General features: G+C 45.1%; 1 protein-coding gene across 1 annotated transcript; it reads right to left on the bottom strand.

The window, feature by feature from the left end:
- Window positions 10,625-11,521, bottom strand: LOC110432630. The gene has a single exon (XM_021453401.1). It carries the CDS (start codon window positions 11,519-11,521, stop codon window positions 10,625-10,627), a length of 897 nt encoding a protein of 298 aa, XP_021309076.1.

The following is a 23,837-nucleotide window of genomic DNA, read 5'->3' as shown; positions in this document are numbered from 1 at the left end:
GCTCGGTGGTCGGTACAGTCCAAGGCTTAATTGGGTAGACTGGTCGACTAGTCCCCGAGCATACCATGCTCGATGGTCGGTACAGTCCTAGCTTAATTGAGAAGACTGGTCGACCAGTCTCCGAGCATACCATGCTTGGTGGTCGGTACAGTCCCCGAGCATACCATGCTCGGTGGTACAGTCCCCAGCTTATGGATAAATCCAAACAAACTTCTTATCCTTAATAAAGTAGTTTATAAAGATCGTCATATCCCTTCATTAATTGGTGACATCACAAAGTGTTCGGCCATCTTGTCAGTTCGGCTCGTGAAAAGGGGTGCCATCTGATAGCACAACCGTTCATCACGCGGACCAAAAAAGGAAACCTATTAATCATAAAAAAAATGCACCAAATTTACTGCAATAGATATTGAAAATCGAAACATCGTTTCCACCGCATAAACTGCACATTTCCCTAGGAGTCGGGAAGTGAAAGAGGTGGTTCCTCTATTATAAAGAGCCGAAAGGTGTAATGCTAAAACTTCACCCAGCAGTTGCATACTAGCCTCTTGCCTTTGTCTTCCTTGCTCTCTCTAAGTGCACCAGATCTGGTTCAAGCTTTCTTGCGTGAAATGGCCAAGAGCGACTCCAAGAAGAAGGCCGAGATGATGGCGAAGGAATGGAAGAAGTCCCGGTGCACTGCCAGGTCCCTCAACGACCTTGTCGAGATGGGGTTGCTACATGACCAAGAGCTCGGCGGCTGGAGGGCGCCGGAGGGAGAAAGCTACCCTAACCCCCGAGCCGGTGAGATTGTAGTTTTTGAAGATTTCTTTACGAGGGGTTTTGGGGTGCCGGTGCATCCCTTTCTTTAGGGTTTGCTTCTCTACTACGAGATTGGGATTGGCAATCTGCACCCGAACTCGATTCTTCTGGTGGCGACTTTCATCCACCTTTGCGAGGCTTTTGTGGGGATTGAACCACACTTTGATTTGTTCCGATGTTTGTTTTGCTTGAGGAAGAAAGGAGCGGTTGGAGGCTCTAAGATTGCAGGTGGAGTATACCTCAATCTTCATGATGGGATGAAGAACCACTACCTCAGCTGCCCCTGGAATACATCTCTGACTGAATGGTGTAAGAGATGGTTTTACATCAGGGAGGAACCAGGCAGCGCCACATTCTGCGACGTCCGCTACATCCTAGAGAAGAGGGTCAGCTAGACAGACCGACCATAGTACACCGGCCAAGTAGAAGAGTTGATGAGTCTGATCGACTGGTCATGCTTGGATGGTCCTGGTGTGGTCGACAACTTCCTCAGCCGACGGGTCATGCCATGCCAGAGGAGGGTGCACTTGGCGTACGAGTACCAGGGAAGGCAGGACTCGACCAGGATGCACTGGGACAACCTAGAGAAACTAGAGATCCAGCAAAGGATCAACGAGTTGTTCAACCTTGCAGACAGCAACTTCGTGCGAAGCGACAATCGTATGCACGCGTATAAGTTGGGTCGACCAGCTCCCAAGGTAAAAAATGACTTCACTCAATTTGCGATTTTGTAAACTATCGTTCCCTTCTTCTAAAATCTAATCACCTTCGTCTTGCAGATCGGAGACATTGACCGAGCGTCGGTGTATATATCACTGGCGCCCGGCATGCAGCACCTGGCGAGAGTAGACCCATCGATGGACAACGCTACTCGATGTAACCGATACACTTGCAGCGATGAAGATGATAGGTGACCGGCGCCAACCAACAAAGATAGGGTCGCCGGCAAAAGACCGATGGCCGGAGAGCCATCCCAAGCACGAGTAGCGCCAGCAGAAGCGGCTCCAGGGCCTTTAACTGGCCAAGGCTCGGCCTCGAGAACCCGAGCACCAAAGCGCCGCCGACTCCTCTGAGTTGTTGACGACAACGACGAAGAAGAGGGAGCGGCCCCAACCCTGGTCTGCAAGCCGTGTAGCCGCCCGGAGGTGATCTCGGCAGAGGGCGGTCGGGCCGCCGGAGATCCGCCCGCCGCGCACGCCCCTGCTGAGCAGGCGCGCCCAGACAAGGTAGAAACGGCAGCGGCGGCTGGTCGTGCTAGGAGGAGGGTCTTCTCGACATCGCACCAGAGTTCCAACCTGTAAGTAAAGAGAAAAACGACTACATTTTTCATGTAGTTAGAATTCCCGCATGTTATAATTGGATGGAACATGCAGTGCTACCTTGGATGTTGTCCCTAGTGTTGACGGTCCTTAAGTATCAAATTTAATTAACAAATAAACAAGAAAAGGATCCAAATGCAACCGACATCCAGACTTAGGGTTTTATCTAACAGAATTCCACGAGTTTTGGTGTTTGTCTATTTCTGCAGGGGGTTATCAGGAAATATGGAAGAAAGGCCCACACGTCGGGTTTACATAGAGATATTAACGTGCCGCGCAATTATCTTACAACTAGAAGAGTCCAGAAGCCACAGGAACGAACGGGAGATCGGACGGGCCCGGGGGCAGGGCGCCCGCCCTCCCCCCTTGGGCGCCCGCCCTGGCCTCGGGGCCAATCACAGCCAACTTCGCGGATCATGCTCCACCGACCTAAAGGATCAAGAAAAACCGTGCGATTAATGTCGGTTTGATCCAACGGCCCATATTCACTTGGAAGGACTATATAACCAGACCCCCTGGCCCCTGGAGGAGAGGACCTCAGACCCCTAATTCATTATTCATCTTGGGATAAGAACCCTCTGATCAAGCCCTAGAGCCACCACATCAATTAGATCTCTAGTTTAGCATAGCTACATAGGATTAGAACTAGAAGGAGTCAATCTTCGATTGGTTTTCAGATCTGTCAAGAGGATTCTTGGTAATTCTCTACTGTTCTTCAATTGTTCATCTTTGTTCTTCAATATTATGAATAAGACTTTGCTCTACTTCAATATATTGCTTATGACTTTGCTCTACTTGTTTATATTCGCAATTATATTGTTCTTAGTTTATCATAGTCATAAACTTGACTTAGTTAGATTGGAATTATATACATGTTTAGGATCGTATAGCATTTATCCATGTGTACAGTGGGTAAATGATAAGTATTGTGTAGGCGTGGTGCCTATACCGTATTTATCTACGATTGTACCCTATATGCCAGACCGCGGGGTAGTTCGTGGTAGTGACAGCTCCATTGATTCTTATATAGTCCCCCTCTCGTGTATAGGGCTGGCAGAGCAACATTATAACAGGGGAGTGATTCCGATGTTTCTCATATTCCTTGATAATATCACTATGCATGTGCGTAGTCCTGTCTCGCAATGATTGCCAAGTATAATTGCACTAACTATGATATGCTAGACTGTATAGTTAAGAATAACTTAGGAAATATTCTTGTAGTTCGTCCTAATTCCATGCTAATGACTTGCTAGAATATCTAATTGAGGTGCTTATCATATTTATATGTGGCTAAGTTATGCTGATCAGATTAGTTATCTTTGTCACCGTTCATACTTTATATATCTTTTGTGTGACATTTATCCCTGTATGAAAGAGATAGATAAATGCTCTCAATTATATATGCAATGATAGATACTCAATTCTATATTCCATTCTATAATCAACATTGATGTTTAGCAATTCCTTCCCAGTGGTAAAAATATAAATAACGATACCTGGAATACTTCCCGATTAAAATGCTACATCGGTATTAATCTGTGCGCTTGCAGATCTCATTTATTATTTATTTAGAAGAGCAATTACATATTTCAATACCGCGTCTCTCATGTCATGCTGGGGATGACAACTTGGCTTAAGTGGCATGAGGGATAGGTTTGGCATTTTTGGCGTCGTTATCAGAATTAGAAAACTAAGTCTACTTTTGGTAGTGACATTAAGAATGCCCAACACCCAGCACCGTTTTGGGCTCGGGCAACTGAGCCGGCCACCATAGGGCAGACCACCGCAGGGCAGGCTACCGCAGAGCAGCCTGTTGCCCAACCCGCAACTGCCTCGACCACTAAAAAGGTCGCCACTGACGCCCCGACCCAGGAGGAGACTGATGTTGATGTCCCGACCAGGGATGAGGGTGCTGTGGCCACTCCCCCACCGAGTAGTGGAGCGGGAGATGAGATCAAAGCTCCATCCCCTGCTCGGGTGGAGGAGCCACCTATTGAGGCTACAGCACCAGAGGGCACGCTCGACCTTGGCAAGAGACCCATAACGTCCTCGGCCATGGTAGGGAAGAGCGCACAGGGCGAGGAGACTCAAGCAGACTCTGATGATGAAATAGAGGAGATCCAGGGGCGCCCCCACGATGGGCGCCAACATATCTATGTCTGGCGTCAGCATGGGGACCACTGGGCTGGCCACGAAGAGATCGCTGAACTCGAAGAGGCAGAGAGGGTAGAAAGAGCCGCTAAGCGGCTTGTCAACGAAGTTAAGCTGAGCAACCTCCCAACCAAAAGATAGCGAGTGTCATCGAAACCTTGTCACACATTTGTGTATGTTTGTAATCTACAGGACGCAATGGAGATGGCGAAATATCGTAAAATATGTTTCGACCAAATTGAAGGGATCATGGCCGAGAACAAGGCCTTGACTGGGGAGGTGGACCGCCTTTGGCTAGAGGCCGAGAAGGAAGCCAAGGAGAGGGCTGCTCAAGAGGAGCGGATATTGGACCTGTCTCGGTGACTAGCCGACAAGGACCGTGAGAGAAAGGGTAAGGCTGGGGATTGGCGCCAGCCATGATGCATGGTGTTTTGAGTTCTTGTTAATAAAACAATTGCTGTTGTAGGTATGGAGGAAGAAATGGAACGCGTCCAGAAGGAGAAGGACCAGCTCGACCAAGAGCGCGCTCGCATACTGGAGAGCGAGCGGAAAGCCGGAGAAGAGCTGAAAACAAGAAACTGAGAGTTGACTGGTAAGATCAGGCTTGTCAAAATGAGTGAAAATTCGTTTATTTTGGTAGCCCGTTATCGACTTCCCTTGCTTTGTTCCTTGCCGTAGTGCTGAAGGCTAACACAAAGAAGCATCTTGAGGATCTGGTGAAAGACCGGGACTCATGGAAGAGCAAGTGCCTTTAGATCTAGAAGGGTGTAGCCCCGGTGCTAGACCTCATCAGTCCGGAGCTCCCTGAAGATCAGCCCCGCATGCAAATTTAGAGCCCAGTTGAGAAAGCGCAACGCGTGTGGGGTTGGCTTCAGCTGTTTGTCAAGGACGCCGGGGACTACGCCGGGCCCATGTCCTGAGTACGATACGTGCTCACTACCCCCTGACTGACCTGACCCGCCTAGAAGGAGGGTACCCCAAGGAGGTTGGTCCAAGGGAAGCGGATGACCTTTGTGTCGTCGACTGTGATCGGCGACATTAAACTCTGCGGGACGTCTATTCCGCGCAGTCAACCGGGTTCGGAAAGGTCGACTAGGGAGTGGTCAGAGGTGTCTGCTGCAGGAGATAGGCGGTCAGCACCTGCGGTCTCGACCAGCCAGGTGTCGGTGGCCCCGACCACTTGGACGGCACCGGAAGCTCGAGTTAGCAAGCAGCCCGAGCAGCAAGCTCCGGTTCGGTCTGTAGACTTAGACTAGGGTCGCCCAGAGGGGTTTTTATTGTAAACTTCGCTCTGGAAAGTTTGTAATAAAGTTTAAGTTTGTAAACACCATGGTTTGAGCGCTATAAATGTTTGATGATAGTGATGTATCACTGAATGAGGGTTTGTCAAGCACCCTGTTTGATTTCATCGTGTCGAAAATAGAAGAAATCATACTTCTCGAATGTTCTGCATAGAAAAAGGTATAGAGCCAAAAACCAAATCTTATTATTACTCATAAGAAAAAAGATACATACGAAGTTTCTTGGTCTAAGGGTAAAAGAGTCGTAGTTTGTCTATGTGCCAAGAGTTGGGCAGGCTTGTTCCGTACGGATAAGTCAGTTTGTAAGAGGTGGGATGCGTGACCTCTGCGACCATGAAAGGTCCCTCCCAAGGCGTGGATAGTTTGTGCATCCCTTCCTGGTTTGTCTTCCACTTGAGCACCAGATCGCCGACCACGAAAGAACGCTCTTTGACGCTCCTATTGTAATATCTTCGCATAACTTCGAGGTAGTTTGTTGTTCGGACGCAGGAGTCTAACCATTTTTCCTCAATGAATTGATTTCAAGTTCTCTAGCATGATCTGTTGAAGATTGATCGAAATGTTCGACTCTTGGAGATCCGAATGTTATGTCAGTGGGGAGAACCGCCTCAGCCCCGTATATCATGAAATAGGGGGACACGCTGGTATTCCAACTAGGCTATGTCCGGAGGCCCTAGACCACGGCTAGCAACTCTTTCATCCACCTGCCTGCTGCTTTGTCATTTTCCTTGTACAACCTCTTTTTTAAAGCGTCTATGATCATGCCATTAGCTCGCTTGACTTGTCCGTTTGCTCGGGGATGAGCTACCGACACGTACTTTACGACTATGCCTCTGTCATCGTAGAAGTCCCAGAATGTAGTACCCAAGTCGGTGATTATGCTGTTAGGAATCCCGAACCGATGTATGATCTGATTAAGGAATTGTACAGCCTTTTCTAAGGTTGCTTTGGCCAATGGCATGTACTTGATCCACTTGGAGAACTTGTCGACCAGCACGAACACGAACTTGAAATTGCCGGGAGCAGGTTTGAATGGCCCAATCATATCTAGGCCCCAGCAGGCGAAAGGCCATGATGACGGTATTGTCTGGATTTCGTGGGCCGGTATGTGAGTCCTCTTGGCGAAGAACTGACAACCCTCACATCGTCGGACCAGTTTCTCAGCATCAACCACTGCAGACGGCGAATAAAATCCTGCTCGGAAAGCCTTTCTGACCAACGTTTGAGAGGCTGCATGGTTGCCACAGGATCCAGCATGTATGTCTTCTAGTAGCTTGGTGCCATCCTCTTAGGTGATGCACTTCAGCAAGACTTCAGTGTTGGTGTTCTTATGCATAAGTTCACCATCGACTAGTGCATAATTTCTAGATCGTCGGATGAGACATTCGTTCTCTCCCTTGTCTTGAAGGCCGGTACCGTCTATGAGATATTTGATGAAAGGCGTGCGCCAATCGGCGCTGCTGGTTGTCGGCGTAGCGTTCTGGACGAGCAGTGCCTTGCTGTTTGCCTTCTCGACTAGGTCGACTCTGACGCTTGGCTTGACAATGTCCTGGACAAAAATGCCTTGCGGAATGTGGGCTTAGGATGATCCTATCTTTGACAGCACATCTGCTGCTTGATTCTTGTCTCAGACCACGTGTATGTACTCAATTCCGTAGAAATTTGCTTCCCATTTGTGAATCTCCTTTGCAATATAAATCCATTTTCTCGTGAGTTGTGTCACATTCCTTGTTAAGCTGATCGATGACCAGAGTGGAATCACCGTGGACGTAGAGGCGCTTGACTCCTAATTCCACCGCCAACTGAATGTCGTGTAGGCATGCTTCGTACTCGGCCACGTTGTTAGATGCAGGAAAAAGGATTCTAAGGACATAACGAAGTTTGTCCTTGTTTGGTGAAACGAAAAGGATCCCTGCGCTAGCACCATTGATATTTAAAGACCCATCAAAAAACATTAACCAGTGGTCGGAGGTATCCAGAACAGGCGGCACGTTGAGGTCTGTCCATTCTGTGATAAAATCTACCAGGGCTTGAGACTTAACGGTTGTACGACTCTAGAAGTCCATCAAGAAAGGGCATAGCTCCATAGCCCATTTTACAATTCTACCATTGGTTTCCTTGTTGCACAGAATATCCCCCAATAGGAAGCTTGTAGTTATTATGATGCGATGACCGTCAAAATAATGTTTCAACTTCTTGGAAGTGATTAGGATAGCGTAGATCAACTTTTGTATCTGGGGTACCTGGTCTTGGATTCATTTAGGACTTCGCTTATGAAGTACACTGGTCGCTGGACCTTGTAGACGTGGCCTGGTTCGTCCTGTTCTACTACAAGCACCGTAGAAATTATGACTCGATCAGTTGCCAAAATGTAGAGGAGTAGGTCCTCGTTAGGTTGAGGTGCAGTAAGGACTAGGGGGAAGTGAGGAAGACTTTGAGCTGCGTGAATGCGGCGTCAGCTTCTTTTGTCCAAGCAAATTTTTTGGATGCTTTGAGTAGTTTGAAGAAAGGAAGCCCTTTCTCTCCTAGTCGAGATATAAATCGGCTAAGTGCAGCCATGCACCCTATGAGTTTCTATACGTCATTTATGTTTTTGGGTGGTCGCATATCAAGCACTGCCCTGACTTTCGATGGGTTTGGGCGTATACCGTTGCGACTGACGATATTACCGAGCAGTATGCCGGAGGGAACCCCAAAGATGCACTTTTTGGGGTTAAGCTTCCACTTGTATTTGTTTAGCGCTTTGAAGGTTTGGTCGAGATTGTCGATCAGAGTGCTGGCGTCTCTAGTTTTGATGACAATGTCATCGACGTAAGCTTCGACAAGGTCGTCGTGTATTTCATCGTGGAGGCATTGCTGAATGGCGCGTTGATACGTGGCTCCGGCATTTTTTAGTCCAAAGGACATGGTTGTATAGCAGTATGCTCCAAAGGGAGTAATAAACGAAGTTTTGATCTGGTCGTCGACTTTTAAAGAGATCTGGTGATAACCAGAGTAACAGTCAAGAAAAGAGAGTAACACATCCGGCCGTTGAATCGACCACCTAGTCTATGCGAGGAAGACCGAAAGGATCCTTAGGACAGTGTTTATTAAGATCAATGTAATCAATGCACATTCTCCATTCATTATTCTTTTTCCTTACAAGGACCAGATTAGCCAGCCAATCAGGATGATACACTTCTATAATAAACCCTGTTTCTAGAAGCCATGTAATTTCTGTCCTAATAGCCTCCTTTTTGTCACGAGTGAACCGTTGTAGTTTCTGCTTGATTGGTCTTGCGGTCTTCAAGATGTTCAAGGAGTGCTCGATCAGGTTCCGGGGGACACCGGGCATGTCCGCGGGTTTCCATGCGAAAACACTTACGTTGTCCCTCAGGAACCTGACGAGCGCGTCTTCCTATTTGGCGTCCAAGTTGGCTCCAATGAGATCCGTCTTCTTGGGATCGCAGTCGACCAGTCGGACTTCCTTGTGTTCCTTGAACTTGATGTTCCTTCTTGGGGTCTGCTTTTGGGTACCTCGAGCTGGCCAGATGGAGCTTGTGCTGCTTGGGACACGGTTTCTGCCATTCGGATCAAGAGGTCGATGGCTTTGGTGACCTTGAAGCTCTCTTCCTCACATGTGTATGTGTTGATGCAAAAGCTGATCTGCAAACACAAAGGGCTAATACCCGATTCAAACGTTAAGGCGTGCCAGTCGATTTGACCTTACAATCGACAAAGGTGGTAACCTGACCACATTGGTCCTGGCAACAGCGATGCGCCCGGATGTCACGACCAAGAGGTGATCACGCGGAACTTGAGAACGCGCCGAGCTTAAGTCGACGAATTCTTAAGAACTCGTAATAAAAAGAAAATATGACGAAGTCGTCGAAAAAGTAGATGCTGGAATATAAGTAAAAACTTGTGTTTGATTGATTGATAGATTCTTCATTACAAGGCCCTAGGGTCTACATTTATACCCTGCTCAAAGAGCTACAATCAGACACGACTAGGACTCAAATTCCAAACTAAACAGAATCCGTATACAAAACGAATTTAAATAACTAAGGAAAACATAAAACTATCCCCTTGTAACCGACCGGGACACCGCCACAGATCAATCGGCAATCTCCACGCTTCCTTTCAGATTCATCGGCAGACCTCCTGTTATGGCCATCGGTAAACATTAACACTGATCATCGGCACGAACACGTCACGACCTCTGGACTTAGTCGCATTCAATTGTCTCTTCATCGGCAACCACCCTCATCGGCAACTTCCCTGCAGACTAGTTATCGTTGCTACATCTGCCGATCTATACTGTACTGATCCCCGGGTACGTGTCCAAAAACGGTGTCAACAGTATGTTGTGTAAACGTTGCCCCTGATGGTTAGGACGCCCTTCTCAGTTGGCATTTTGAGGACCAAGTATGAATAGTGTGGAACTGCCATGAACTTGGTGAGAGAAGGACGACCCAGAATGGCGTGGTAAGTCCCATCGAAGTCGGCGACCATGAAATTTACAAACTCTGTGCGAAAGTGGTCGGGTGTTCTAAACTGCACAGACAGCGTTATCTAGCTGAGAGGAACTGAACTTTGGCCCAGTAGGACACCCCAGAATTGGGATTTTTATGGTTTCAGTTGTGTTGCGGTTATCTTGAGAGCCGAAAGGCTATTGCGGAATAGGATGTCAATGGAGCTGCCACCGTCTACGAGCACTCGTTTGAACCTGACACTGTTGATGCATGGGTCTAGGATTAGTGGAAAACATCCTGGATCAGGGATGGCAGCCCACTAATCCTGTTTGCTGAAGGATATCTCTCGGTAAGACCAGGGGGGAAATTTTGGATCGGTGAGCGGGCCATCGGTGCTATCCACATTCAAGCAGGCCCTCTTGAGGAGTTTCCTCTCCCTCTTGGATTCAATTGAAACTTTTCCTCTAAAGATGGAGTGAACTACGTCAGTTGGGTTGACGTATTGCTGGCGTGGATCTTTGTCCTCGTCGTCGTCATCGTCCTCTTGGTTGCACTTGTCGCACTTTCCCACTGTTTTAGCAGTGTCGCCTTGAATAGCCTACTGTGTATAGATGCTCTTGAGGACACGACATTCCTCCATTGTGTGGTTGGACTTGGGGTGAAGCTTGCATGGCCCCTTCAAGGTTTTGTTATAGTCTTCCTGATAATCACACCGACCGGTGAAATGCTTGACCGTGTTGACTTCATGGTCGTTGTCACGAGGTTGTTTACCCTTGAAATCACCGTGGTGGTCGCGACGCCTGTCCCACCCTTCTCGGTGGTCGCGATTATCATTGCGCCGAAGGCTGTGGTTGTCGTCCCGCCGAGGAGGCTGGTTGTTTTGTTGGGTTCCTCTGACGTCTTCCCTGATGAGCTTTTCTGCGTCATTAGCGTTGGCATAATTTTTGGCCGTGGCGAGGAGCTCAGCGACCGTGGTTGGCCTCTTGCACAGTAACTTACTCCTCAGGGCTTCGTGGAAATGGAGGCCCTTGATGAAAGCCGAGATAGCTTTGTCATGGGAAATCTTTGGAATGTTGAGGTGCATATCCGAGAAGCGTCGGATGTAGTCGCGCAAAGTCTCATTCTTCTGGTCCCATATCCTCTCGAGATCATATTTGTTTCCTAGCTGCTCACAGGTAGCGATGAAATTGTCGATGAACGCTTGCCTTAGTTCTTCCCATGAATTGAATGAATTTTCACGTAGGCCGAGAAGCCACTGGTGACCTACCTGGTTGAGAACGACCGGGAAATAATTTGCCATCACACGTTCGTCTCCTGTTGCTGACTGGACCGCGATTTCATAAAGGGTGATCCAATTTTCAGGATTCTCCTTGCCGTCATATTTTTTGAGCTTCTCTAGCTTGAAATTGCGCAGCCAGATGACTTGTCGGAGATGTGAGGAGAACTGCTTTAGGCCAGGAGGGCCGTGTGTAGCGTCGTACTTGATGCGGCGCATGTTTTCATGCGCTGCCCTATCCTTGATGCGGTTGTTGATGCGATCATGGGTGTCTTTGTGGGAGAGATTCTGCCGAAGATCACGGTTTCTTTGCTGGTCTACCTCCTGGTCGTGTCCGTGTCTTTGCTCGTGGTTACGGCCAGCGTCCCGACCACGGCCATCGCGTCGAGTCGCCTTTCTGCGGTGATGCACGCCAGGTCGTGGTGAGGCCTGACTTCGATGGGTCTAGTCGGATGTGACCTCCGTGTAGGAGAGGGCTTGGGCCCTTTCTGAGGAGATCTGCAGTCTGCCCCATGGCGGCGATCAGGTGTGCCCATATACTGGTCCAGACACCCTAGAATTCTGGCGTGTCTGGGAGCCGGTCGAGGTTCGCCACGGCGATAGCTATGTTAGCACTCGGGGTCTTGAACACTTGCTAGTTCCCTACCATGTCGAAGGCGTCGTTGTGGTTGTTTGGGACCAGCTGTCGCTGTTCTTCTTCTGCCCATTGCTGAGCGCGATCGGCATTGTGCTGCTCGCACTGTTGTCTTTGTTCGTCGGTTTCTCCATCGACGACTGGTTCGTCATTGCTGACATTGAGGACCGGATCTCCTCGATGAGGTGGAAAAACCAGGAAACGGGGGAAACCCGGGGGGTATGGTGGGAGATCCAAGTCGTAGTCGTCGTCCTTGGGGTGTAGTACCTCGGTGGGGACGGAGCATGTGCTTGAATTCATGCTGGAGGTGTTGTTCTCCAGCACGGCATGGATGGAGACCATATTGACGAAGTGACATGTTGGTCGCGTGGGTTGTTGTGGCGACAGATCTACCCCCTTGAATAGTCGCTAAGTGTAGCGCAAGACCTGGTCGGCCGCATTACTCAGGCCATGAGGGAGGCTCCCGTTCGGAGAGGTTATCCCGAACTGAATAGTTTGTCCTTCAGGGGTGGCTGTTATCGCTAGGGATGTCCCCAGCCATTCGCGCATGGTGGCATGAGTTGGTCGAGTGGATTCGCAAAAATCTGGTGATGCTAGCGGGGTGACCTAGCCCGAGATCGAGTTTATCAGACCAGAAGCCTCAGAGAGCAGGTCGGAGTCATCGATTCATTTCCCCTTATATCGGGGAAGCGGAGGACGGGCTGTCGGCGTACCCGATGGCGTTATCGGAGCAGAGGTGGTCGTAGTCGATGTGATCGGGATCACCACCTTTGCCGCTTCAGATCGGATCTGGTTCTCTTCCAAAGTCGTGGTCATGGGGCCACCGGCGTGAGTCGTCCAGGTGATCTGGCCAACGGTGAACGTGAAGCCTCCGGCCACGGCAGCGGAAGCGGGGATGATGACCATATTGTTCGTCTGGAGAGCTGTGCGCTCGCCTCCTACCTAGCGCGCCACTATCGACGAAAGCTAGTCGGCAGTCTACCTTGGGATATACCCACGGTAGTAGATTATCGGCAGATAGGTGCCCAAGCTACGAACTCGATGGTGACGCAAAACACATACAAAGATTTTATCTAGGTTCGGCCGCCGTGTGGGCGTAATACCTACGTCCTGCGTCTGATTGTATTGATCTGAGATGTGTTGAATTGTGTTTCTCTTGTCTAAGGGGGGTCCCTTGCCTCTCTTTATATAGTCCAAAGGGTAGGGTTACAGATCTGGAAACTAATCCTAGTCGGTAACAATTGCCATAGATGATGCGACATCAATTCCTATTCTAACCGACTAGAATCCTGCTTGATCTCCACGTCTTGTTTCCTTGCGCGAAACTCCGAGCAGTTGGATCAAGCCTTGAATTGTCTCGTGATGGGCCAAATCTCCTGGCCCAAGCCTAGCCGTAAGGTTATAGGGGTTTATACCCCCACAGTTGTGGTGTATGGTGGCGGTTTGGTGCACATGGGCCATCGCCCAACGTCCCTCGGGGCCCTCTAGGCTCAAGAGCACCTCCCATGGGCTTTCTAGTGAATGGAGAGTGAAAGGTCCTAATGGCTAGAGGGGGTGAATAGCCTATAAAAATTCTACAACACACTTAAACAAACTTGTTAGACAAACAAATGGCAAAGCGAGTGTTGTGCTAGCCTACTAAAATAGCAAGCCACCTACCAATAATTCTAGTCAATTAAGATCACTAAGCACTCAAGATCTAAGTATATACTCTATACACTAGTTTAGCTAGCCTAGAACAAAGAGAAACTAGAAAGCTAACCTATACAACTTGTTACAACTACCATAAGCTAGGTATACAAAGTAAGGCAAGAGAGTGGTAGAGTGATATACCATAGCGTAGAGGAATAATCCAATCAAACACAATATGGGTGAATACAAAGAAGACCAATCACCTCAGAATCAACAATGACACAATGATTTTTTACCGAGGTTCACTTGCTTACCGGCAAGCTAGTCCTCTTTGTGGCGATACACTCACTTGAGTTTCATAAGCTAATTGGCATCACTCGCTAAACCCTCACTAGGGTACTGCACAACTAACATAAGATGAGGATCACACAAGCCATGAGCAATCCACTAGAGTACCTTTTGGCTCTCCATCAGGAAAAGGTCAAGAACCCCTCACAATCACCATGATAGGAGCTAAAGACAATCACCAACCTTTGCCCAATGATCCTCGCTACACCAAGCCATCTAGGGTCAGCAAACTCCAAGCATAACAAGCAAAACCCATAGAAAAACTCAATCACCAAGTGCCTCTAGATGCAATCACTCACACAATACACTTGGATTCTCTCCCAATCTCACAAAGGTGATGAATTAATGATGGAGATGAGTGGGAGGGTGTTAGCTAGACTCACAAGGTTGCTATGTCAATGCAAATGGCAAAGTGTATGAGCATAAGCCGACCAACCACCTTTTAAAGCCCCCAAAAGAATAAAGTTATTAGCTCTCCGTCCACATAGAATTAGAAAGCGGGATGACCGAACGCACCGGTCGAACTGACTGACTGCACGCCCTCGGCGTCTGGTGCCAGGATCCTTGCCACGTGTCATTGCGTTTTCAACATCACATGTTAGACCTCAACGGTTAAGTTCACACTGAACGCTCTTCACAAGATGATTAGACGTTGGATCCTAGGGTCTAGTCGCTTCAGAGAGGTTCCAAACTGCGATTTTCTTCACCGGACGCATCTGGTGACTAGTGATTGGACTCGGCCTAGCGTCTGGTCCACTGCTCGCACACTCACACCACATCACACTGACTGGACTCTAAACAGCGTTCACTCAGCGTCCGATCGCTTGCGTCCAAAGATCCTAGAAAGTCACCGAACATGTAGGTCCCTGTATCTGGTGCTAAACCCTGAGCCACTGTCTCTATGCTCGCCAGACAGAACTGATCGGACGCAGCCCTTGCGTTGGGTGCTCCCGGCACCAGTGTTCGGTGAGAGAAACACTCCCGCGACTTCACCACCCTTGCTTCCAAGAGCTAAGCACCAAGTGCATCTCCTTGTGCATGTGTGTTAGCATTCAAAAATATTTTGAAGGGTGTTAGCTCTACACTAGATCCAAATGCATATGCAATGAGTTAGAGCATCTAGTGGCACTTTGACAACCATATTTTGATACGAGTTTCATCCCTCTTCATAGTATGGCTATCAATCCTAAACCACTCATACCGTCTACGATGTCTTTAGCGTAAACCAAAAAGCTCCAAACACTTATACCTTTGCCTTGAGCTTTTTGTTTTTTCTCTTTCTTCTTTTCCAAGCCCGAGCACTTGGTCACCATGGCCATCACCACCATGATCTTCACCATTGCTCCATTACTTGGAGTAGTGCTACCTATCTCAGCATCACTAGAGAAACAAGGTTAGCACTAAGGTTTCATCAATTCACTAAAACCAAACTAGAGCTTTCAAAGAGGCCTTGGGCCAAGTTTAGTGGCCCTTGGACAGTTGTACATGTCGCCCGACGTCCATCTATGTCCAAATCTAGCCCAACTTGTCTTACAATCTTGTGGAAGGCATAACTTTGTCATCTAAATTCTAAATTGGGTGAAATAAAAATCAATTTCGTGATTAATAGAGATGGTTTTCTGATGGCGCCTATGTATTTACAAAACAACCACCTCTTCCCACGTGATGAAAAGTGATTCTACGCTAGTATGCAACCAGAGATCCTTAGCTTCAGACTCTAAAAGCCATAATCAACAATGTAAAAACAATAATCATGCATGCTCTAAATCTGTTTTTTACATTACAATATAAATCTGGCTATACATGTTATCTAGTTTGAAAGCCCTAGTTTGGTTTTGGATAATTGATGAAACCCTAGTACTAACCTCTATACTAAGTGTGTGTAGACTTAATGAGGTTGGTACATGCCAAGTGATGGAGCAAGTGATGATCATGATGATGTTGGTGATGACCACAAGATGATCAAGTGCTCAACTTAGAAAAAGAAGAAAGAGAAAAACAAAACCCTATGAAGATCAAGGCAAAGGTATTGCTTAGGGTTTTGGTTTTGGTGATCAAGACACCATAGACGGTGTGATCACACTTAGAATAGATAGCCGTACTATTAAGAGGGGTGATCTTGTTGTGAAAACAGTTATCTATGTGCCACTAGGTGATTGGATTCCTTGCATATGCATTAGAACCTAGTGAACTAATCAATTAACCCTTGAAAATTGTTTATGAAAATTGCTAACACACATGAACAAGTGTTGTGACACTTTGGTGTTGGCACATGGAAGCAATGGAAGAAGTTGAAGATTGTTACGGTGAAAATCAACTTTCTGTGAAGCACCGGACGTAGGAACAGTACAACCTGAGCATCCGGTGTAGCGCGTCTGGTATGGACCGGACGCGTTCGGTGTGAGACCAGACACGTCCGATGTGTGCGTCTGGTGCTCACTCAGTTTGCAGGCTCTCTGCGCATGTGTCCGGTATGAACCGGACACATCGGTGCTACACCGGACGCGTCCGATGTGTGCGTCCGGTGTTGCTGTCACTTTGCGGAGCTCTCTGCGCACGCGTCCGATATGGACCGGACGCGTCCGGTGTGACCAAGTTGTGAGTCCAATGTCGTGGTCTCAGGAGAACACTTGTTGGCGATAACAGATAGATTTCAAACGGTCGAGAGCACCGGATGATGTCCTGGCAACACCGGACGCATCCGGTGTGAACTAGAACGCGTCCGGTGTGAGCGCAGACAGTGGGGGATGTGGCCAACAGCTATTTGATGCTTGGGGCTTCTATAAATATGTGTTGGCCGGTTCTTGCTCACCCTCTTGACTCTTTAACTTGTTGATTCATCTAGTGAACATACTCCCACACATCCCACTCATCTTGTTCAAGTTTTGATCATCCAAAGTGAGATTGGGAGAGATCCTAGTTGCATTTGCTTAGAGTTTGAGCATCTAGTGGCACTAGTGATCGTTGAGCTGCAGGTTTGCTTGTTACTCTTGGTGGTTGCCGCCACCTAGACGGCTTAGAGCTGCGGTGGAGCTTTGGCATGAGTTGATAATTGTTCGTGGCCATCTCCTTGTTTGTGAGGGGTCTTGTTCCTTCCCCGACGGAGAGCCGAAAGGTAACTCTAGTGGATTGCTCGTGTCATTGAGTTATCTCACTTGTGGGTAGATTCTTGCGGTGTCCTAGTGAGGACGAGGTTCGTGCTACACCTCTTAGCCGTCGAACCACCAAGTGTTGGTCGACACAATGGGGACGTAGCGTGCCTGCAAGCACGTGAACCTCGAGAGGAAAATCGGTGTCTCAATTGTGTTTGATTGGCATTCTCCAGGTACTTGATTGTCTATTTTGGTGATTGGTTCATCCCCTACACGGTGGTATAAATATCTCATCCAATCCTCTATTGTCATAAAGTAGTGTAATTAGTTTAGTTGCACATTTTGCCTTGTGTGGTATAGCTCACTAGTGTAGCTTGTAGAGACATAGCTCTTGTGTGCCTAGCGATCATATCAACTAGAATTGTTGAATAAGTGGCTTGCAAACATACCATTAGAGCTAGAGCAAAAAGTTTCGCTTTGTTATTTACTAACCTCTTGCTCTAGTGAGTTTGTAGATTTTTAAATAGACTATTCACCCCCCGTCTAGAACCTTTCACAGTTTCTTTGCCCACTACGTACTTCCTCTGTTTAAAATTATAAATAGTTCTGTCCTTTAATCTTAACTATAAATCTAAAAATAATGTATAACCAGAAACATAGCAAAATGAAATTTCAAAACGATCTACAATTGAAACGAATGAAGGGATGAGCGTGTATAACCAGAATATATTATATATTCTCTTATTATCCTGGGCCTATTTGCTGCGACCGGTTCTTAACAGATGATGCTGGGATGAGCGTGTTGCCCATCTGGCTACAGGTTGTCTTCCAACTCCCCAGCACAGGCCACCTCGTACATGATTATTTTCCATTACATCCTGCTCTTCCCATGAAGTCATCCTGTTCAATAAAATAACCGAGACATCGAGGATGCTGACAACAAAAGGCAAACATTAGTGACAAGAAGTTTACATTTTAATTGTTGAGCCTCGTTTTCATGAGGAAACGTCCTTGTCATTCTGCATATGCAGATCGTACCTAGATTTCTCATTGGTGCCTGTAAGATTGGTTTTACGACAAAGTTGAACTAAAAAAGGTTCAGAATATCCATGACCATATGCATAGTATTGGAGCAGTAGCTATCGTGCACGTAAGCAGTAATGATGTGTAGAATACACACTCGCTACTACCTACTTCCTGGAAACAACATATACCATCGGTACGTAGCGCCAGTCTTAATTCAAACGAAAGATGTTAAATTTGTTGGTCAAAGACTAGGATATAATAAAATATTATGTATCTGGTCCAAATTCTATGATCAAGGAGGCGACTTCGTTGTTTTGACTTAGAAACCTTGGGAGAATATCAACCACAGAAAGAAGGAAAGTCAATCAACATACATAAAAGTTGAAGTTTAATGCATCCAGTGTCAACTTCTACAAAGACATGGTCGTAGTATTACTGCTTCAAATTTTGTATATACAATATAAAAATATGCGTCTCTAAAGGCACAACGGTTGTTTCTAATTGAAGAATAAGTTTGAATAAAAATGTAACAATCAGAGCATATGCCCATACTTCTCTAGGAAATAGTTATATATGTAGTGTTACTCCCTCCATCATATAATATAGTGCGTTCTAAATCATTTAAGAAAAATTAAGAAAAAACTCAAATGAGGCATGTATCCACAGATTAAACTCAAGTAAGACCCTATGTGTATACAAAGTATTTTTGAAGTTTTAGACGAATACCATGGTTTTGTGAAATACTTTGGTTTTAGAGTGCCATGGAAGTATTTGGTGCAATAAACTTTATGGTTTTGAATACCATTGTATTGATGAAACTATAGTCTTTTTGGAGTTTTAAAAACTCCATTGTAGACCCTTTTTTTTCTCTAAACCACGGTTTTGCACATCAATGATTCTAAAACTACAGTTTTTGATACTGTGATTTCTTAATACTACAACATCCAAATAAGAACTAAGGAGTTTCTCCTTAAATTATAGTTTCCTTTTTACCCAACTTTACCAAATCTAAGAGCATAGTAGTCATTACCTAGAATGCATTATATTGCCGGTACAAATTTTAGAAATCACAATGCACTATTTTTCAGAATAGAGAGACTATGTCGTATATTAGTTATAGTCACTGGCGGAGCTAAGGCCAGGCCAACCTGGGCCTTGCCCACCCCCCTGTCAGAGCCAAAGTAGTAGTTTAGGTTAATAATCAATATTTAGTTGCTACTTTTTTTAAGTTTCCATACTAATCTGCAGAGTTATTCTCTATACAGCTTATACACTACTAGATGTGACTAAAAAATGGTAATTTGTATTTAATAGAGTTTACTTGATACTATTTGTTGCGTATTTGAGGTCTTAATTAGCCTAAAGTTTACAGTTAATGACTAATTGATCTAGTATTTATGTCCATGTTTAGCTTCATAAGACAATTGGCCCCTCCTAAAAGTTGTTGCTAGCTCTGCCACTGGTTATAGTCGACAATATCCATATAACTAGCTAGTGGACACCGTTTTGTCTTAAGTTATATTTTTAAGTTTGACTGATTTTTTTTAAAAAAAAAGAGCTAATATTAATGATGCCAATTTAGTACCATTAAATATATCATCAATTATATTTTATAATATCCCATGCATTTTATGTCACAACATAAATTTGATCAAATATTAAAAAATGACTTCAGAGAACTCTAGAATTGAATTACACAGGGACAGATAACATTGCTTCCGCCGGCCATTGAAAATAACTAGACCTTTAATTAGTGAAATATACTGGGGAATTGAATTATTCCAGGACAGGTAATATTTGCTTCCGCCAGCCAGTGAAAAAACAGAATGAGATTGTACTATGGAGGATAAATAAATGAATTTATTTATTGAAGAGATGTATGCATGCATGCAGAAACAAGAAACCCACCTGCTCCCAGAATATATAATAATTTCCAATATTGAGTGCAATACAGTCAGGCCCGGGCCCACAAACACGAGGACCAAGCAAGCAGCATCAGACGAGCACACGCTGACACGCGAGAGAGATGGGGGATGCCAGGACCAGGTATGCCAGTATGCCACAAATAGATGGATGGATCTGATGAGAAAAAAGATCTCTATAATAATGCGTACAGTGCGTCTTAGGTATTAACTCCCCGGAGAAACTAACGGGTGCAGCAGCATCATCAGTTCAGATGACTATTGACTGGAACTGGAAATCAGCATGGCGAGGCTGAGCTGAGGCGCCGCCTCCCTGTGACCAGGAAAGCGATCGAGAGACAGGCGATCAAGCCAGGAGAGCGCGGGCGTTGGACCGCCGCCGCAGGCGCAGGGAGATGAATATGCTTCACTCCAGTCCTGCTCCGTCACCGAGAAAAAGTAGGGGGGCCAGTGAGGCCGAAGGCGCGGCGGCTCCGCCGTCCACATCGCCGCCTGCAGAGTGCAGACTGTACATGGGGCGGGCTGCGCCTGCGGGCAACCCGGCCGGCCGGGCGAGCGAGGCATCGCGGAAGCTTCTTGTCGGCGGCCGGGCTACCTCTCTCAGTTGTACTGTGATGTCGTCTGCGCTCCAGGAGATCTGTCTCTCTATTTTGTTTTATATATACTCATACAATAAAAAGATTACTAATTTAATATATGTTATCTATCTGCGTATAATGCGAGGTCAGTCTGCAGGGTACATCAGAGACGAAGCTGCGTACTGCCCGCGCAGTGACTGGGTAGTCCTAGTGCGATTTATATATTATTATTAGTGTACTGATATGGAATTTAAATAGATACTAATCTTCTTATTATGTTTGCTGTCATACGTTCAACGAGATTACGATGGAGGATTTAACTTTGCTATTCGTGCAGTAGTGAACATCAACTGAACATATTCTATATATCCCATATTCTCATGGCATACTATATAGTAATAGTAATGATAACTCCTCCTAAGTAGTAGCTAGATAGATAGCGAAAGCGGCAGTAGAGGTTGTTCCTGATGGCTGGGATGATGATGAAAGAGACAACTCAGTCGCAAGTGGAAGTGCCTTTGTGCCACCAAAGACAAGTGATAGGCTCTCTCCTCAATAACAGTCAAAATATCAAGGGTACAATGGTAATTTCAGGGCCAGGGTTTCAAAGTAAACAACCCTTATAATATCTGTACTTTTCCATACATACATATTTTAATTTAGGTGCTGCAGTATATACCAATGAATAATGGTACAGGGATGCAAATTGATTTGAGTTGGAAAACACTATATATCATTCTTTCCCACTACTAGTTCATATTTGGTGCTATACATAGTTCTCTCGTACATTTCTATATCAAGTGCTAAAAATTTTATAAAGTAGTACTATGGTTGTTCATTTTGTCAACCAGAAACATGTAACTAAGCATACACATTCAAACAACAACATAAATAGCTTCCTTTAGTTGCAGTTATGGAACTACTTCAATTGTGTATAAACATTTACAAAAGAACTAATTAATGGAAAATTTATAATTTTATTCATTGATGATGTTCCGAAACTTCATTTTTCTCATAGAGCTTTGTCCATTCAAGGTCATCCTTGTTCACAATTTTCTCTACCTAGTGTTACTCAACCATTTTTCTACAATGTACCAATAAAGTCCTGGTGATGTCATTGTACTTGGGCTCCACTATTTTTTTAGAAGTTTGTTTGTGTACGAATCAATCAAATAGTAAGCGATGAGAAATCCACCATTATGAAAGGTACAAGGGGGACAACGAACAAATTACAATTACCAAGTACACATAAACATGTAAATGGTACAAATTCGGCTTTGTTTACTCCTTCAAACTATTCCAATAGGTCTACTAAACAAACATCCCCACCCAAAAAAACAATGAATTTTGTCTTTTTGTTTCTCTTTGCAAATATTGAGTTTTAAGTTTAGTTTTTAGGAGATATAAATATAATTTTGTCACAAAACTAGTTTAAACTACATGATATCCGGTGTCAAATATTTTATAAGGTTTTAATCTTTACTTTATGTGACCTGATTCTCTTGGGTTGATTTAGTGCTAATCTATATATGAAAATAAGCTTTAAAATTTCTTAATGTATTTTTATAACATGAGCTTGAGCTACAATCCTCTATGTTACCTCGCAAAATTTGAACTTAAAAGTCAACATACGTGTGTAGAATGGAAATAAAAAAGGACAAGTCTCATTGGATAGGCTAATTGAAATAATTTGGGAGGGTAAATCAAGCAAAACTCCTTGTTCAAATAAAGGACTAAGCGATAAAGTGAATTTATCTAGAGTGGTAAAAATAGACGTTCCTTGATTAGTTGAAACACATCGCCTCAGGTACCGTATAGGTAATTATCTAGAGTAGTAGATTCAAGAAGTTTTTTACGAGCCTACAACTTCATATCCACTTGTAAATAGTAATGCAAAACACACAAGAATAAAAATTTGAGGAATTATTTAGGAACACATTTACAAAATAGAGGATTGAAAAACATATGAATTGTAACAGAATGATTATTTGGAAACATCGACGGAGAAAATGTATGAAATTTACCAAGAAATTTGAGACCCCATTTGGAGAATAGTAATATCATCATAGGAATATACAAAAAATTCATAGGGATTAGTTCAATTTCACAAGAAAAACGTGCAAATAGGAAAAAATCATGCATTTTATATAGGGCCCTATGAAAAACTTTTGAACAAATGAAGAAATTCTAGAGGATTGGAATCCTATAGGAAAATTTTCTATGAAGCCCTTTAGAACAATGGATTTGGTTGTTACAAATCCTATGAAATTTCTATGGAATGTTGTTTCATAGGAATTTTGGAGAAATTCTACCAGGAAGTTGAACCTTAAGGAAAGTTTTTTCGTGTCACTCTAGAGTTCCTAAGATCTCTCTCACCTAGTTCTTGTATTTTTATGTTCAATCTTGCAGTTTCCTATATTTTTTTAATCCACAAAATTTTTAATATATTAGGCCATCTAGTTCCTATGTTGTTCCTATTGTGACATTTTTAGACATGCTTTCCAATGAGCCCTAAGGCCCTCCACAGTGAGGGAAGCCAACAAAAATAATGGGACCCATCGTTGTGTTACAATATGTGACTTCACTCCATGGAACCTAGTTGCTAAATAAAAAAAGCCCTTTCCGGCGGCTTTTCTTCTCTTCCCTTCACTCAACGCAACACAAGACAATGATTTTTTATAGAGTTAGCACAATGTCGAAACATGATTCACTCCAGATTTTACAAGTGTTGGCACTACTATTCGTAGTGTATAGGGAGCGGTGACCAAAAAAGTGAGACAAGTTTTGGGCATCATTTAAACCATCCGCTATAGAAGACCTAGGTTGCTAAGTTCCCTATATTTTTCCTCCAAGTAGGGATAGAAATGTTTCCTACACTATTTGTACGCTCTCCTACACTATTTCCTACGCTATTCCTGTGAACCAAAAAACATAAAAGGTAACCATTCCTAGAATTTGCAATATATCCTATATAGTTTACTCAAAAAAAAATATATCCTATATATCTGTCCACTAAAAAAGTTCTTAAATGTACTATGCATCTTTATCTAATTCTAACTATGCCCCGTGCAGATTCAACCAATTGCTAAAACTGGCAACTGCTCTCCTAGCTACTACTCTACAATCTGGTTTTATTATTAAACAAGGACACGTCGCTGGCCACCACGCCTGCAGGAAGGCTGGCAGCAGCATCCGATATTACTGTACAGTGTGATTGGTGACGCCACCAAGTTTTGTCGTATCCAGCCGCCCTACGTCAGCCCTGCCCTACGTGCCCGACAACTGCCCTTGCTTTGCAGTTAA

This window comes from Sorghum bicolor, chromosome 2 (assembly GCF_000003195.3).
Source record: "Sorghum bicolor cultivar BTx623 chromosome 2, Sorghum_bicolor_NCBIv3, whole genome shotgun sequence".
Classification (NCBI taxonomy): Eukaryota; Viridiplantae; Streptophyta; class Magnoliopsida; order Poales; family Poaceae; genus Sorghum; species Sorghum bicolor.
The sequence above is the reverse complement of the archived record's forward strand: the minus strand, read 5'-3'. Positions and strand labels throughout refer to the sequence as shown.

Coding starts and splice junctions, on each gene's coding strand:
- LOC110432630 (XM_021453401.1), bottom strand. CDS start 11,521: ATGCGCCGCATCAAGTACGACGCTACACACGGCCCTCCTGGCCTAAAG.